The sequence below is a fragment of the Euphorbia lathyris genome, chromosome 7, assembly GCF_963576675.1.
Source record: "Euphorbia lathyris chromosome 7, ddEupLath1.1, whole genome shotgun sequence".
NCBI classification, from domain to species: domain Eukaryota; kingdom Viridiplantae; phylum Streptophyta; class Magnoliopsida; order Malpighiales; family Euphorbiaceae; genus Euphorbia; species Euphorbia lathyris.
In genome coordinates this window covers 7,931,715-7,945,691 of record NC_088916.1, presented here as the reverse complement: position 1 = coordinate 7,945,691, position 13,977 = coordinate 7,931,715, and the positions used below count along the sequence as shown (strand labels likewise).

General features: G+C 38.7%; 1 protein-coding gene across 3 annotated transcripts; it reads left to right on the top strand.

The window, feature by feature from the left end:
• The first annotated feature begins 9,525 nt into the window (after positions 1–9,525).
• On the top strand, positions 9,526–13,663 carry LOC136235097 (uncharacterized). 3 transcript variants are annotated; one of them, XM_066024612.1, is made up of 11 exons: positions 9,526–9,879; positions 9,983–10,211; positions 10,492–10,576; positions 10,667–10,759; positions 10,951–11,080; positions 11,342–11,405; positions 11,532–11,696; positions 12,659–12,748; positions 13,179–13,231; positions 13,421–13,499; positions 13,588–13,663. In XM_066024612.1, exons 6-10 carry the CDS (start codon positions 11,370–11,372, stop codon positions 13,491–13,493), a joined length of 417 nt encoding a protein of 138 aa, XP_065880684.1. In that variant the 5' UTR covers positions 9,526–9,879; positions 9,983–10,211; positions 10,492–10,576; positions 10,667–10,759; positions 10,951–11,080; positions 11,342–11,369; the 3' UTR covers positions 13,494–13,499; positions 13,588–13,663. The 3 variants fall into 3 exon arrangements, with proteins under 3 accessions (XP_065880684.1, XP_065880683.1, XP_065880682.1); XM_066024611.1 differs by having other exon boundaries at positions 10,050–10,211; positions 13,421–13,663; XM_066024610.1 differs by having other exon boundaries at positions 13,421–13,663.
• Positions 13,664–13,977: the final 314 nt, after the last annotated feature.

The window sequence follows — 13,977 nt, the reverse complement described above, 5'->3', positions numbered from 1 at the left end:
ATAGGAAGGAAGCGGAGCGAAAAAGAGCTAGAGAAGCAGACAAAAACTCAAATTGAAGAAAATGAATCAATTTGTTTTATTTTCATTTAATTAATTTCTAGTATGATACTTTTAACTCTTGAATTGTACACAATTTTATTAGGATATTGAATGATGAGAAAACTATTTTACAATTCCTTGAATTTTACTATCCTTTCTATTCTTTTGCTTTAATGAAGGTGAAATTTTCCGTCTATAATAGTTATTCAAGTAAAAAAAAACAATAATAAAATGATCGAGTACTCTAAGGGAATTTTTTTTATCAAATAGACTATTGTAAGTATAATATGAAAACTGAAGTGAATTTTTTTGAATAATTAGTTCATATGATCAAATTATACATTCTTGATGAATGTAGAACGCAAAATAAATCAACATAGATAGAGAAATAACACATTCAGGGTCGATCTTGAGTTTTAAAGATCTATGAGAGAAATAGAAAATGAGGTCCCTTATAAATAAGTAAAATACAAATAAAGTGGAAAAATCAATTATAGATCCAATAAAAATATCCACTTTTATATAAAAAACATTTTTATTACACTTAACAAGAGATCTAACCGTTGCATCTTTCGAAATTTCTACATTATTATGATTATTATTATTTTTGGGTCACTCCTTCCCTTGGACCCTAAGCAGATGCCCCTCCTACCCATGCCCAGGAACGACCCTGAATACATCCATACTTAAAAAAAATGAAAGTAACACTTAAAAATCTGAAAAAAATTGTAAGAAAAAGAATAAGAAAGAAAACGTGGCCACGTTTCCTTTACAAATCTGGGAATCTTAGTCTCTTTGCAACAGAATGGAGCCGGAATAAAGATTCGCCATCAAAGTCCCGCGAAAAATTCATTTTGCAAGAAGCTTTTGGTGCTGGCGGGCAAGAAAGAACAGGGGGAATCTTGTTTTCCTCGGATGTTGGCGTCTTACACTCTTCAGTTTTCTCAATTTCTTTTGGAATGGCTGGGATCTTGATTGACGAGATCTGAAGATTGGTTGACATGAAATTAGAGTGTATGTATTCTTGTATTTTAGTTTGATAAGCTAAGGGATGAGTGCTTCTAGTAATTTCTCCTTAGCTGAGCGATATGTATTAATAGACATATAAAATAACTGCTAATTAAGTCTTAAAACTCCTAGTATTAAACACTCAAAAACAACCATATAACTCTTGGACATTTAAATCATAAGTTACGTTTACTTATATAGTTTATTAATTCTATAACATCCGCTCTTCAATTAAACTAAGAAAAATTATAATAATAAGACAATATTTTTAAATTCTCAACTATAAAATTGTTATACCTCAAGTGTTTGTTACTTAGTTGTTACTTAGAGACATTTGGTAACAACCAACCATTAGAGTGGTTGTTACCAAGCTTGGTTTGTTATCAAAATCAGTAACAACCATTTCTCTTTCCACTTCTACCTTTAAGTCCCTAGATTTTTTTTCTTACTAAAAAAAAGTTATTTTTGCATATAAAATTATGCGTTCAATCCCTGCTTTTTTAATTAATATTATTTTTTATCCTACAAAAATTAAAAGTAACAACCAACTTTAATGGGGTATTACCTTTTATTGTTATTTTTATCTAGGTGGCACTAATAGTTTGTTACCACACTATGGATACAACCTTTATAAAAATTTATTTTATGTTAACACACTTTTCAGAACTCCAATTTAGTCGGTTTTAAGTTTATTTTACTAATTTTCAATTTATTTTATTATTTTAGTATGCTATTATTATCTTTTAAAAATAATACCGTAAGGTAGTAATATATAATTATTTAATATGCATTTAAACTATAAATTTTAATTAATTTTTTTTAAAATAATAATAAAGTTACATGTGCATCGCTCATGCTTCGACTAGTATATATAATGTAGAGACATGTAGTTTTCATATCTTTATCAATAGACATATAAAATATTTCATCTGGTCTCAAATAGAAGTTATTTTACAAATTTTCAGTTTGGTTTTTTTATATATCAATTTATATTACCAATACACTTTTGATAATATTTTCTAAAACTTAGATGTTGTTTGATAAAACTGAAATTTAAGTGTTGAATATTAAAAGTGTTGAAACTATTAAATGATATAAGTGTTTGATAAATATTAAAAATAAGAGCTGAATATAAGAATATTAGTTGATAATGTTTAACTTAAAATTTTAAGTTAAATATTTTGACTTACCAAAATAAGTGATATGTGTAGCTTAATTGAATACTTTATGCTTCAAAAAAAAATCATTATCAAATACAATTAAACTAAATAAGTGCTTAATATATTAATTTAAATGATTTTCTTTGTGAGACATTATCTTTGTGCTAAATAAGTGCTTAATGGCGAAAGACAGAAAGAAAGAGAGACCTAGGGTTAGGCGGACCTTGGAGGGGGGCGGTGATGGCGGCAATTCTGATCTTGGTGAGGCGGATCGGGCGGCTGGGGTAGGGCGGGCGTCGGATCTGGTGCAGGATGGAGTGTCGGCTGGCGGCGTTGTGGCTTCGGCAGGGGATGCAAGGGAGAAGAGGGGGCATGGCGAGCGGGTGAGGGACCGCTCCCGGGAGCGGGGTCGAGGGGCTTGGCAAGGATCTGATGGTTAGATCCGGCAGGATGCGGCACCGGTTTAGGGGATTGGGGGGCTGGAGGGGCCTGGGATCGTGGGGACAGGGGCGTGGCACCTGGATCGGTTGCCTTGCTTGCGGATTCGGCTGGGACGCAGGCGGCGCCGCTGGAGGGGGATTCATCGGCAGGGAGGTTGGACGAGCGGTGCCCTGTGCCTCGGGCAGTGGTTGCAGGATGTTTGGGGGGTGGGCGCATGGGATCGGGTGACGCGACTGCCCGCCCCTTGCTCCCCGCGATCCCGGATGGACGGGTGGGCAAGTTGCCGCCTGCGGACTGTGCGGCGCCTGTCCTCCCTGCCGATGGCGCCGGGCACCGCAGGGGGCATGCCGATGCTGGGGCTGGGCGTTGGCCTGGTTTTTCCGGCATTGTGCCTGGCATTGATTGTCCTATTCCGGTCAGTGCTGGGCAGGCTGAGGCTGCATTTGGGGGGCAGGTTGCCTCGAGTCAGAGCCCTTTTGAGGCTGGGTATGATATTCAGGGACAGGGGAACATGGCCTCCCCCAGGACTACAGTTGGCAATAACGGGATAGGTAAAGGGTCTTGGAAAGACACTGTTATGGGAGTGGTTGAGGAGGAGCTCTGCTTTGAGGAAGTGGAGATGGTAGGGGATTCTGCGGATCTTTTCTCTGATTCGGACGAGGAGGATGGTGTCCAGGATGATCCTCTTTGTCCGGTTATTAGACTGTCTTCGGAAGAGAACAGGGAACTCAGAGAGAAGTGGAAGGTGTTGGGGAAGAGGATCAGCTTTAATTATTTTGCCCAAAGGATTCAAGCCCAGTGGGCTAGGAAAGGGAAAGTCAGTATTACTGACCTTGAAAATGACTTCTATGTCATCAAGTTTACTAGAGTTGAGGATTACAATACTGTGATCAAGAGGGGCCCATATATTATTTCCAACCACGTTCTGGCTTTACGGCCTTGGTTCCTAATTTTAATCCCCATGATTCTACTGTTAACAGGATTTTGACTTGGGTTAGGTTTCCGGGCCTTCCCATTGAGTATTACAGTGAGAAATTCCTAAGCAAAATAGGAGGCATGGTTGGGAAGGTCCACCATGTGGATAAGACTACTATTGGTGCCATTAGGGGCAAGTTTGCTAGGGTTTGTGTGGATGTGGATCTTGCGAAACCCTTATTATCTAAGTTCTGTGTTCAGAACAAGGTGTTCTTTATCGAATATGAAGGCTTACATAACATTTGTTATGATTGTGGCATTTATGGTCATTCTCAGGAAGGTTGCCCCAAAAGGGAGAGTGTTTTGAAGGAGTCTGTTATGGAGAGTGGGAGTATTTCTGTAGGTAACCAAGGGAATGAAGGAAACTTCGGTCCTTGGATGGTAGCTAAACGGACTACTCGTCGTAGAACTCAGCCTCCTATTATGCAGAATCTTCCTCCTGATATTATCAAGAAGGGGATTTCCGCTCCTTCTAAGCCTATGGCTGCCCCTAGTGTGAAGGAGAAGCCTATCCCCAAGGCTAGGGAGGAGGCTGGTACCAGCTTAGCTCTTAGGTCTGGCTCTAGGTTTGGTGCCCTATCTATTGAAGACGTTCATGAGCCTGTCCAGGGAGATGAGCTTATGGAACACAGTTTGCCGGGTCTGGAGTCTGTTGTGTCTTCTGAGCTAGTGGTTGATTCTGTTAATCCCCTCTTTGCTTTCAAGAATGAAGCTCAGGGGGGCCCCCTAGTTCAGGCGGCCCGAAAGATGAAGGAAACTAATGAGGGTAGTTCTTCTATTCTTATTGGTGGACCTGGAATTGGGAATCCAATGGGGGTTATTAAACCTGGCTTGAAAAAGCCAAAGGGCAAACAAAAAAGCATCCAGAATTCCTTAGCTTTTTCAGAGAAGATGGGACCTGCGGGTACCTCGGTGAGGCTCTCAAGAGCCCCTAGTAAATACCTGGCTTAGGTAGGTTGGTACGGTCAGTCTCCTCCTTTCTATGGACTTTTTGTGCTGGAATGTTAGGGGTGCGGCTAGCAAGGCTACCCGTATCCATATTAATGACCTAATTAAACAGTTTAACCCCTCGTGTTTTGCTTTACTGGAAACTAAGATTAGTGGAGAGAAAGCAGATGAGGTGGTTAATAAGTTTAAGAACTGGAGGTGTGTTAGATCGGAGGCTACTGGCCGAGCTGGTGGGATCTGGCTTTTTTGGAGGCCAGATCGGATTCATTTTGATGTTATTAGTATCGATAAGCAGTTCATTCACTGTAAAGTGAGCATTTCTGGTATTACTCCCTTCTTGACTACCCTTGTGTATGCTGATCCGATCTTAGTTAATCGCAAACGGCTGTGGGAGATCCTCTTTTCGATGAGTGGCAGCATCTCTGAGCCCTGGTTTATTGCGGGAGACTTTAATGATATCGGCCTTATGAGTGACCAGAGAGGAGGTTCCAATCATTATGTTAATCGCTGTCTTCACCACAAAAATAATATGGATTTATGTGGGCTTTCCGACTTGGGGGCTTCGGGTCATAGATTCACTTGGAAACGCAATAGTACCTTTGTTCGTTTGGACAAGGTCTATGCTAATGTGGCTGCCCTGACTTCTTTCCCTGAGTGTTCTGTTTTAAATCTTTCGTTCCGTCATTCGGACCATTGCCCTATTTTGTTTAGACTTTTGAGAGGCAACCGACCTAAGGGAAAGAGACCGTTCCGGTACCAGCTGGCGTGGGAGTCCCATCCTAAGTTTAAGGAGTTCGTCCAAGATAATTGGAAACCTCATTCGAATGTCCTGCAAGCTTCTGAAGGGTTCAGGAAGAAGGTGCTTGGTTGGAATAAGAATGTCTTTGGGCATATTATTAGAAGAAAGAATAAGTTGTTAAAAAGGGTGGAGGGCGTTCAGCGTAGGTTGGATGTGAGGTTTGATCACAGTTTAGATGGCCTCCTTAGAACCCTTCAGAAGGAGCTAGAAGCTGTGCTTAGGCAGGAGGAGCTTCTCTGGTTCCAGAAGTCTAGGAAATCCTGGATTAGGGATGGGGATCGTAATACCAGGTACTTCCATCTGTCTACTATGATCAGGCGGCAGAGAAATAGAATTGAGGCTATCAAAGATTCTGATGGGGAGTGGGTGTATGAAGATGAGGTGATTCGGAATTTGGCTCTAGAGTTCTATAAGGAGCTTTTCAAAGAGGATCATGTTCAGCTGGAGAGGGCTCACTCTATTGCTACCTTTCCTTTGATCAGTGAGGATATCAGTCAGAGTGCCTTTCTTCCTATTTCCCGAAAAGAGATTGACCATGCCATCTTCAGCATTGGGGCGTCTAAAGCGCCTGGTATTGATGGTCTTCCAGCTGGCTTCTACCACAAGCACTGGGGTGTGGTGAAGGAGGGTATCTATGAGTTTATCATAGGTGTGTTCAATGGGTCTAAGGATATTGAGCTGGTTAATAGAACTCTCCTGGTCCTTATTCCTAAAATTGATAAGCCTTCTTCCTTTTCGCATATGAGACCCATCAGTCTTTGTAATGTTCTTTACAAGACGATTACAAAAATTGTGGCTAATAGAATCCGTGGCATTCTTCCGGAGATCATTTGTCAGAATCAGGGTAGTTTTGTACCCGGTAGACAAATGATGGATAATGTGGTGATTGCCCAAGAAATGGTGCACACTATGAAGATTAGGAAAGGGAAGAAAGGCATTGTGGCTCTTAAGCTGGATTTGGAGAAGGCCTATGATCGCATCAACTGGAACTTCCTGATGGAGAGTCTGGAGAGAGCTAGGATCCCAGACAGTTGGAGAAATCTTATTAAGGTTTGTATTACTTCTCATGTGTTTCAGGTTATGGTGAATGGGGATATGTTGGAGGAGTTCTCTCCGGGTCGGGGCATCCGTCAGGGTGATCCTATGAGTCCCTTCCTTTTCGTTATTGCTATGGAGAGGCTGTCCCACCTTATTCAAGATGCCATTGATATTGGGAGTTTCCACCCGGTGGCCATCAACAGTTTCTATCCCCAGGTGACCCACTTATTCTTTGCGGACGATGTCCTTATCTTTCTTGAAGGTAATGAGGAGCAGTTGAGTGTCATTATGGATATTCTAGATTGTTTTTGTTCGGCCTCTGGTCAGAGACTTAATATCCAGAAATCTAGGATGATGTGCTCTAAGAATATGAATCCTAGAATTTGTAAAAGATTAAGTGATTTGTCTGGTATTCCTCTTACTAATTCTCTTGGGAAGTATCTGGGGATTCCTCTCCATAGTGAGAGAGTGTCTAAAGTTTCTTTTAAAGATACTTTGGACAAAGTCAATACGAGGTGTGCCACGTGGAAAGCCAAGACTCTCTCCCTTGCTAGCCGTCTGACTTTAATTCAATCTGTGAATTCCGCTGCTCCCAACCACATCATGCAGGCTTGTCAGCTTCCGAATCCTGTGCTTAATGATCTTGATAAGATTAACCGAAGGTTCCTGTGGGGGGAAGCTGCGAAGGAAAGAAAGATCCACCTGGTGCCTTGGAGTGAGGTTTGTCAACCCAAAGATTCAGGGGGTTTGGGCATTAGGAGAGCTAAGGATAATAATAAAGTTTTATTAATGAAACTCCTTTGGCGTATGTGGCAATGCCCCTCCTCTCTCTGGGTTCGCCTTCTTTGTGGTAAGTATCGAAAAGATAAGATCTTTGGGGGCCCGAAAGAGAGAGTTATCAATTGTTCCTTCCTCTGGAAAGGGCTTAGCGCCGTTTTTGCTGAGTTTTGCTCGGGGGTTGGTCTGGATGTGGGTAATGGTAAGTCCATAAGCTTCTGGTTTGATACCTGGATTGGGGATAAATCTTTAGTGGATGTGTGCACTTCCCCCCCCCCCTAGTGATATCCAAAACTGGAGGTTAGCCGATGTGGTGGACTCTGAAGGGGACTGGGTTTGGCCTAAATTTGATTCTTTCTTTAGCCTTGAGACTCTCCTTAGAATTAGAGGAGTGAAGGTGAGTAATCAAGAGGAAGACATGGATAAGCATTGCTGGGCGCTGACTAACAATGGAGTCTATTCTTGCAAATCTGCCTTTGAAGCTTTTTCCCTTAACAGGACTGATAATCCCTCGGATATTTGGAAGACCATTTGGTCCCTTAAAATCCCCTACCGTATGAGGAGCTTCCTGTGGCTGGGCGTTAAAGACAGATTACTTACTAACTCAGATAGATACAGAAGGCATTTGGCGACCTCTGGAGCTTGCGGTAGATGTAGAGGCCATGTTGAATCGTTGTGCCACGCTCTTAGGGATTGCCATAAGAGTGAAGAGGTTTGGAAGAAAATTCTCTCTCATCATACTTTCTCTTCCTTCATGTCCCATTCTGTGAACGACTGGTTCTCAGATGGTATTAGGGGAAAGTTATTGTCTTATATAGAGCATGGGGATATTTTCTTTGCCATTATCTGTCATCAAGTGTGGAAATGGAGGAACGAGGAGATTTTTGATAATAAAGCTGTGTTTTTGCCTAACTTAGCTGAGTTCTTCTTGAAGAAACTCTCCTCTATTATTGATAGTTTCAAAGGTGAGTCCCTTGCCAGATCTTCCCCGAGTAGTGATGTCCACCTCGTGAGCTGGAGCAGGCCGAGAGAGGGGGTTGTGAAGCTGAATACTGATGGTTCCTGCCTCAGTAATGGTAAGATTGCTACCGGAGGTGTTCTTAGGGATGCGGGAGGCGCCTGGCTTTCTGGGTTTACCCAGAATTTGGGTTTGGGTTCTTCCTTCTCTGCGGAGCTCTGGGGCATTCTCTCTGGGATCCAGCTGGCGATTAGGTTGGGTGTTAAGAGGCTTTCTGTGGAGTCAGATAACTTGGAGGCCATCAATATGATTTTGGGTAGTCATGCCATGGGTCTTCATAGCCGCAACCTTATTAAAGCTATTAAGAGGCTTAGCCCCTCATTTGATATCCTTGAGTTCAGCCACATTTTCCGGGAGCAGAACCGTGTTGCAGATCACTTGGCGGCGGCAGGCCATGAGGGGGTGTTAGGTGTTTCTACCCTTACCGTTCCCCCAATCGCTCTTTCTCCTCTTCTTTTAAAGGATAGGATTGGGGTTAGCTTTTCTAGGCTAATCCCGGTATAGTTGCTTGTTTTGCTTTGCTTTCCTTTCCTTTTCTACTAAAAAAAAGATTTTCTTTGTTATCAAACATAGCCTTACCTTTATTTGAATAAGAGAGATGTTTAGTTATTAATGTAAAAAAAAACTCTAATTAAACCATAATAAAGAACAAAGAGAAATTTTACATAAAAAGTACAAAACTTAGGAAAAAAATATTATATATTAATTATATAGTCTAATTAATATTTATTGATCTCTTAGACATTTAAATCATAAGTTACTTTAAGTTACAAGTTCATAATACCCCTTTTAAATGAATAAAAATTAGGCTAAACTTCAAATAAAACCCTTGTGGTTTCACTAATTTTCAAATAAAGGACTGTGGTTTACTTTTTGTCAAAACGAGAATTGAAGTTTTCAATTTTAGCAAAATAAGGACTTTTTCGATTGATACTATTAAAATCACCATTGACGACTTCAAAAATGACATATTTTAAGAACTACTAATATTCTAAACAACTTTAATTCTTCAAATTTTTTTATTTTGAGATTGTTTAGATGATGTTTGGTAAAGAGCGAGAAAGTTAATGTTTAGAGAGAGAAAGTTCTAAAAAAATAATTTTTGAAAATCGAAAATGTAGTTCCATAAAAAATATGACATTGAACAACTTTAATTCTTGAAAATTTTCATTTTCAGATCGTTAAAGATGATTTTAATAGCATTAATCCAAGTGCGAACACTACAAAAAAAAAAAAAAAAAAAAAAAACTTTAGCAACACTTTTATAACAACAGTTTTATAAACTGTCTCATGGGGTCAATTAAAAAAACCCAAAATATTAATTGGCCCATGCTAATATAGATCCAGAGGTTACGCGATCTTTGAAATCCCTAATCCCTAATCTCATTCTTGGTATCTCCTATCTTGCAGTCTCCAAAATTGTCCGTTCGCCGATTGTTAGACTTCCTTCTGCCGTTCGTTAAACTTCCATTTTCCGTTCGCCGATTGTTAGACTTCCTTCTGTCGTTCCTTAAACTTCCATTTTCCGTTCACCATTCGTCGTTCGTGGTTCGCCCTTCTTCGTTCGCCTTTCTCCGTCCACCTTTCTCCGTTCGTGAGTTCTCTGATAGATCTCTGTCTCTGTCGTTTTTGTTCAACCCTGATTCTGTTCTGTCCTATCCATTCCAAAGAAAAAGGTAAGCTACTAAATTACATGGTTGTGATTGTGAATATTAGTGAAAGTGTAGTGGTAATTAATTAATTAATTGCCTAACTAACATATATTAAATTTTGTTATAGTATAAGATTAAGTAAGTTTTGTTGAGGGTGGAACAAGTGAACTTGGTAGAAGGATATTATGATGCAGGAGATCATGTGAAGTTTGGGCTTAATGTTAGCTTGGGGAGCTGTTGATTTCAGGAAGGAGATCACTCAATTAGATCAAATGGGTCATACTTTGTGAGCTATTAGATGGGGTTCCGATTACTTCATCAAGGCTCATACACAACCTAATCTCCTCCCAACTCAGGTTATTACTTTATTGTTTATCTATCTACATATATAGTTGGTTACATGTTCCATGCTAATATAATTACATAGGTAAAAAGCATATGAGGCCCCAATCTCATAGAAATACGCTTCATTTCATAGCATTAGCAATTAAAAAATTATATAATTTGTTATCGATTACTTTGCCACTTCTTCCATTATATTCCCTACTCATCTTCTCCATTTGCTGCATCCTAGCTCTACTATTTCTCTCTAGTAAAAATGAGTGACATTGCTTGTTCTAATGGGATTATCAATAGAAAAGGCCATTCATAAGGGATACAACTTTTGCTGGTATGAAGAAGAAATTGAAGATAACTTAAGATGGTGTTTTGCTCTCAATAGGTACATATCCATCTATCTGTTTATGTTGCATATATTAATTTTCGTTAGTTTACTCACTATTATCAACTTAATGTGTGGTAAAATGTACAGATAAGGGAAGATGCAAAGAAAGGTATCTATGTAGAGAATCTCAAGGAGATAGAAGTTGCAAGTGCAAGAGATGTGATTCAACAACTTATTCAGGTAGGGAAGTGTATTTTATATATGACCTATAATTTTAACTAAAAGTTTTTCTTATGTTGGTATGTAATTCAAAGGAAGCTTCTCTACATTATTTGAATCACCTCACTTCTGCAATTCAAAGCTACAATCTTTTATTGCTTAAAAACAAATTATGTAATTGAGTTGTTAATTATTAGTGTTTGATTTGGCAGATGGAAGGGTAAAGGGTTGAGTGGGCATAGTAGGACAATCTTCTATGTAGTTGATGATCTTGTAAGAGAAATGTCAGCAAAACATCTCCAACAACAAGGGAGCCATATAACCAATCATCTTCAATCCATTGTAGGCTTTCGCAACTCCTCTATCAAATTATCTGAAATTTTATTGTTTAATCATATTGTAAGATGGTGCTTGTCATGCTATTGATTCTAGTTAACTTGCATTTAAATTTGTATTAAGCCTTCAATTTTTTTTTCTCCTGTTTTGTTATATGGATGATTGATACTTCAGTTTGCTTCAGTTTCATATTTCAATTATGGTTTTGTGTTTTGAGTAACAATTTGAACTTTTGGTGGAGTAACATTAATTTGGTGTTGATTGCAGTTGTCCATGCTACAGATTCGGGAAGAACATGAGACGTGCTGGTTTTGGGGCTTGTTTTCTTCAGGTAAATTCTGCAATTCAGTTAGTTAGGCTTTGATGTTTCAAGAGCTGAGTAGGGTGAAGTCAGAACCTTTTCTTTATATAGGTTGTTTTAAGAGAAACCTGAAAGTTGCAAGTGTTGACTTTGCAGGGAACCGTATATTTCATTATTGCTCTTACAGCCCTTCTTAACTACATTGCTTTCGTGGTCACTAGACCGCCTTGCTTTCTCTATATAGCTATTGGTTTCACCATTTCAACAGGAATGTATTTGGGTTTCTTCCGCACGCAGATCAGAAAGAAATTTAATATCAGGGTAAGCCTATCCATCCGTATAATTCTGATTAGTTTCTTAGATGTTGTTTAGTCATAATATTTGAACCTGTAAACACTCTTCGTTTCTTGGCTGAAATTTTTTGAACTTTATACATATCTCCATCTGCAGCATGTCACTTCACAATCAATTGTAGTCTTTGAGTTTATGTTCTCTGCATCTTGGATTAGCCTAAAGATAACGGGTAAATTGCACTGATGATCACTTTAAGTTTGGACAATCTCGCAGTAAGTTCACAAGAGCTTATTTTGTATCAATAAAATAGCTCATCTTTGCATTTTGTACCAATAGAGTCGCTTTGGACATTTCATACCAAATTCTCGTTGGCAATTATGACTAGGATGTTTAGTCAATTCAACCAGGCGATGCAAGCGCTGTGCCACGTGATACCCATTTACTAGGTTAGTTAGGTGAACAAATGGGTGCTGTGTGGCAGTAAATTAATACATTTGGTGCTTATGTGGTTTGGTTAAATGGACTAAGGTTCTAGTCCGGCGAGAATTTGGCCTGAAAATGTTCAAAAGTGACGTTTTTTGGTATGAAATGTAAAGATGAGTTATTTTATTGATACAAGATAAACTTTTATAATCTTATTGGGACATTGTTCGAACTTAAGTGACCGTCGTTGAGATTTAACCCGTACTTGTGATTTGCATGCACTTATTTCTATTGCAATTTAGCTTAACATCTCTTTTTTTAGTTTCCCTTATTTCACATTATATAAGGTGGATTATATCCAAAGTATAGTCACTACAAAACAGGGTTGTGGAGAAACATATGCAAATATAACATATCATTTATCATGTCATGAATATGAAATTCTCTTACATGGTATATTGGTCTATCTAAAGTTTAACATTGATAAGTGGAGTGCTCTTCTCTTCTATGCAATTCAATTTTTATAATATGTGATTTGAATTGATTCTCATTCTGCTTCTTCGCAGCTTGCTGGAGAACTTTCAAAGGTGGAGGAGAAACTTAAATCTCTGTCATGGCTGCCTGAAGAGCATATCGGCAGAACAACTTTGCAATTAGTAAGCTTTCTCTCTCTATCTCGTTCTGCCAGTTCTGTTTACATACTTTTAGGGAGCGGGAATTGTAAACGTGTCTTGGTTCTTCATTACTCTCTTTTATGAAATGTTATCTAATTGAATTACTTAGTATTTTATGAAATGTTATCTAATTGAAATAAACCTTGACGGGATATAAATTTGTACACTCCATTTGAACATAATATGAGTGATGAGTGGTAGAAAACACATAAATAAAATTGAGAAAGATGAAAGTTTCATATTCAATGATGAGTGGTAGAAAACACATAAGATCTAGTTTTCTTGCTTGCTTCATAGGTTTTGGTCTCTATTCAATGATTTGACCATTTTCATGTGATTTTATGTTAGTTTGCTGTGGATTCTTTCAAATTTCTAAGGCCTATTAATGCATTTTTCTCCTTGTGGTTTATAGATTGAGAAGTGCTTGGAGATATATATGACTGTGGGCCCTTGTTTTCCCTCAAGGTTTGCCTGTATGCCTAAATTTGCTTCTTTTTGTGCATTTATGTGATTGATTTAGCCAATCTCAATTTATTCTATATGCTTTTTTTATTAGGCCAAGTACTTTAATAGCCTTACATTTCAAATTTGCATGGTGCTCTTCCATAGCCTTCTTATTTCGTTGCATTTCTTGACTTGATTTTTGTTTTGTAGATCTAAAGGCATATTCAAGACTAGTCAGGACACCGCAACACTAGTGAATCAATTCCAGATAATGGGAAAATAGTTAGCAGTAGGATTTCACTGAGCCAAGCATGATCTGTCCTGTTACCATTTGCATCTCAACATTAACTTTCATAACCCTTTTTTTGCTTTTGTAGTTGCTTTGGGATGTAGAGAGGTTGTTGAGTTAGGGAATCCTCTAGGTCGTGGTATGTATTTAATCGAATTTTGATATTATTGTTGTACTATACACGAATTTGTATGGGACTTATTTGTATCAGATCTATGGTATTACTGATCAGAAACCATTTTGACTGTTTAATACAATTTTGGGCACCAAAATTTTAGTAATGGATTACTACCAATTTTCTGTCGGTGTTTTTTTTTTCTGAAAATCGATTCTAGGGGCGGTTTAAACCGCCATTAGGAGGCGTCGCTAATAAAAAAAACATTACCCCGACGCTGTTGTAAAACCGTCGCTAAATGTAGCAACAGCCGCAATGACAACACTTTTCTGACGGTTTTTAAAACCGCCGTTAATATATATA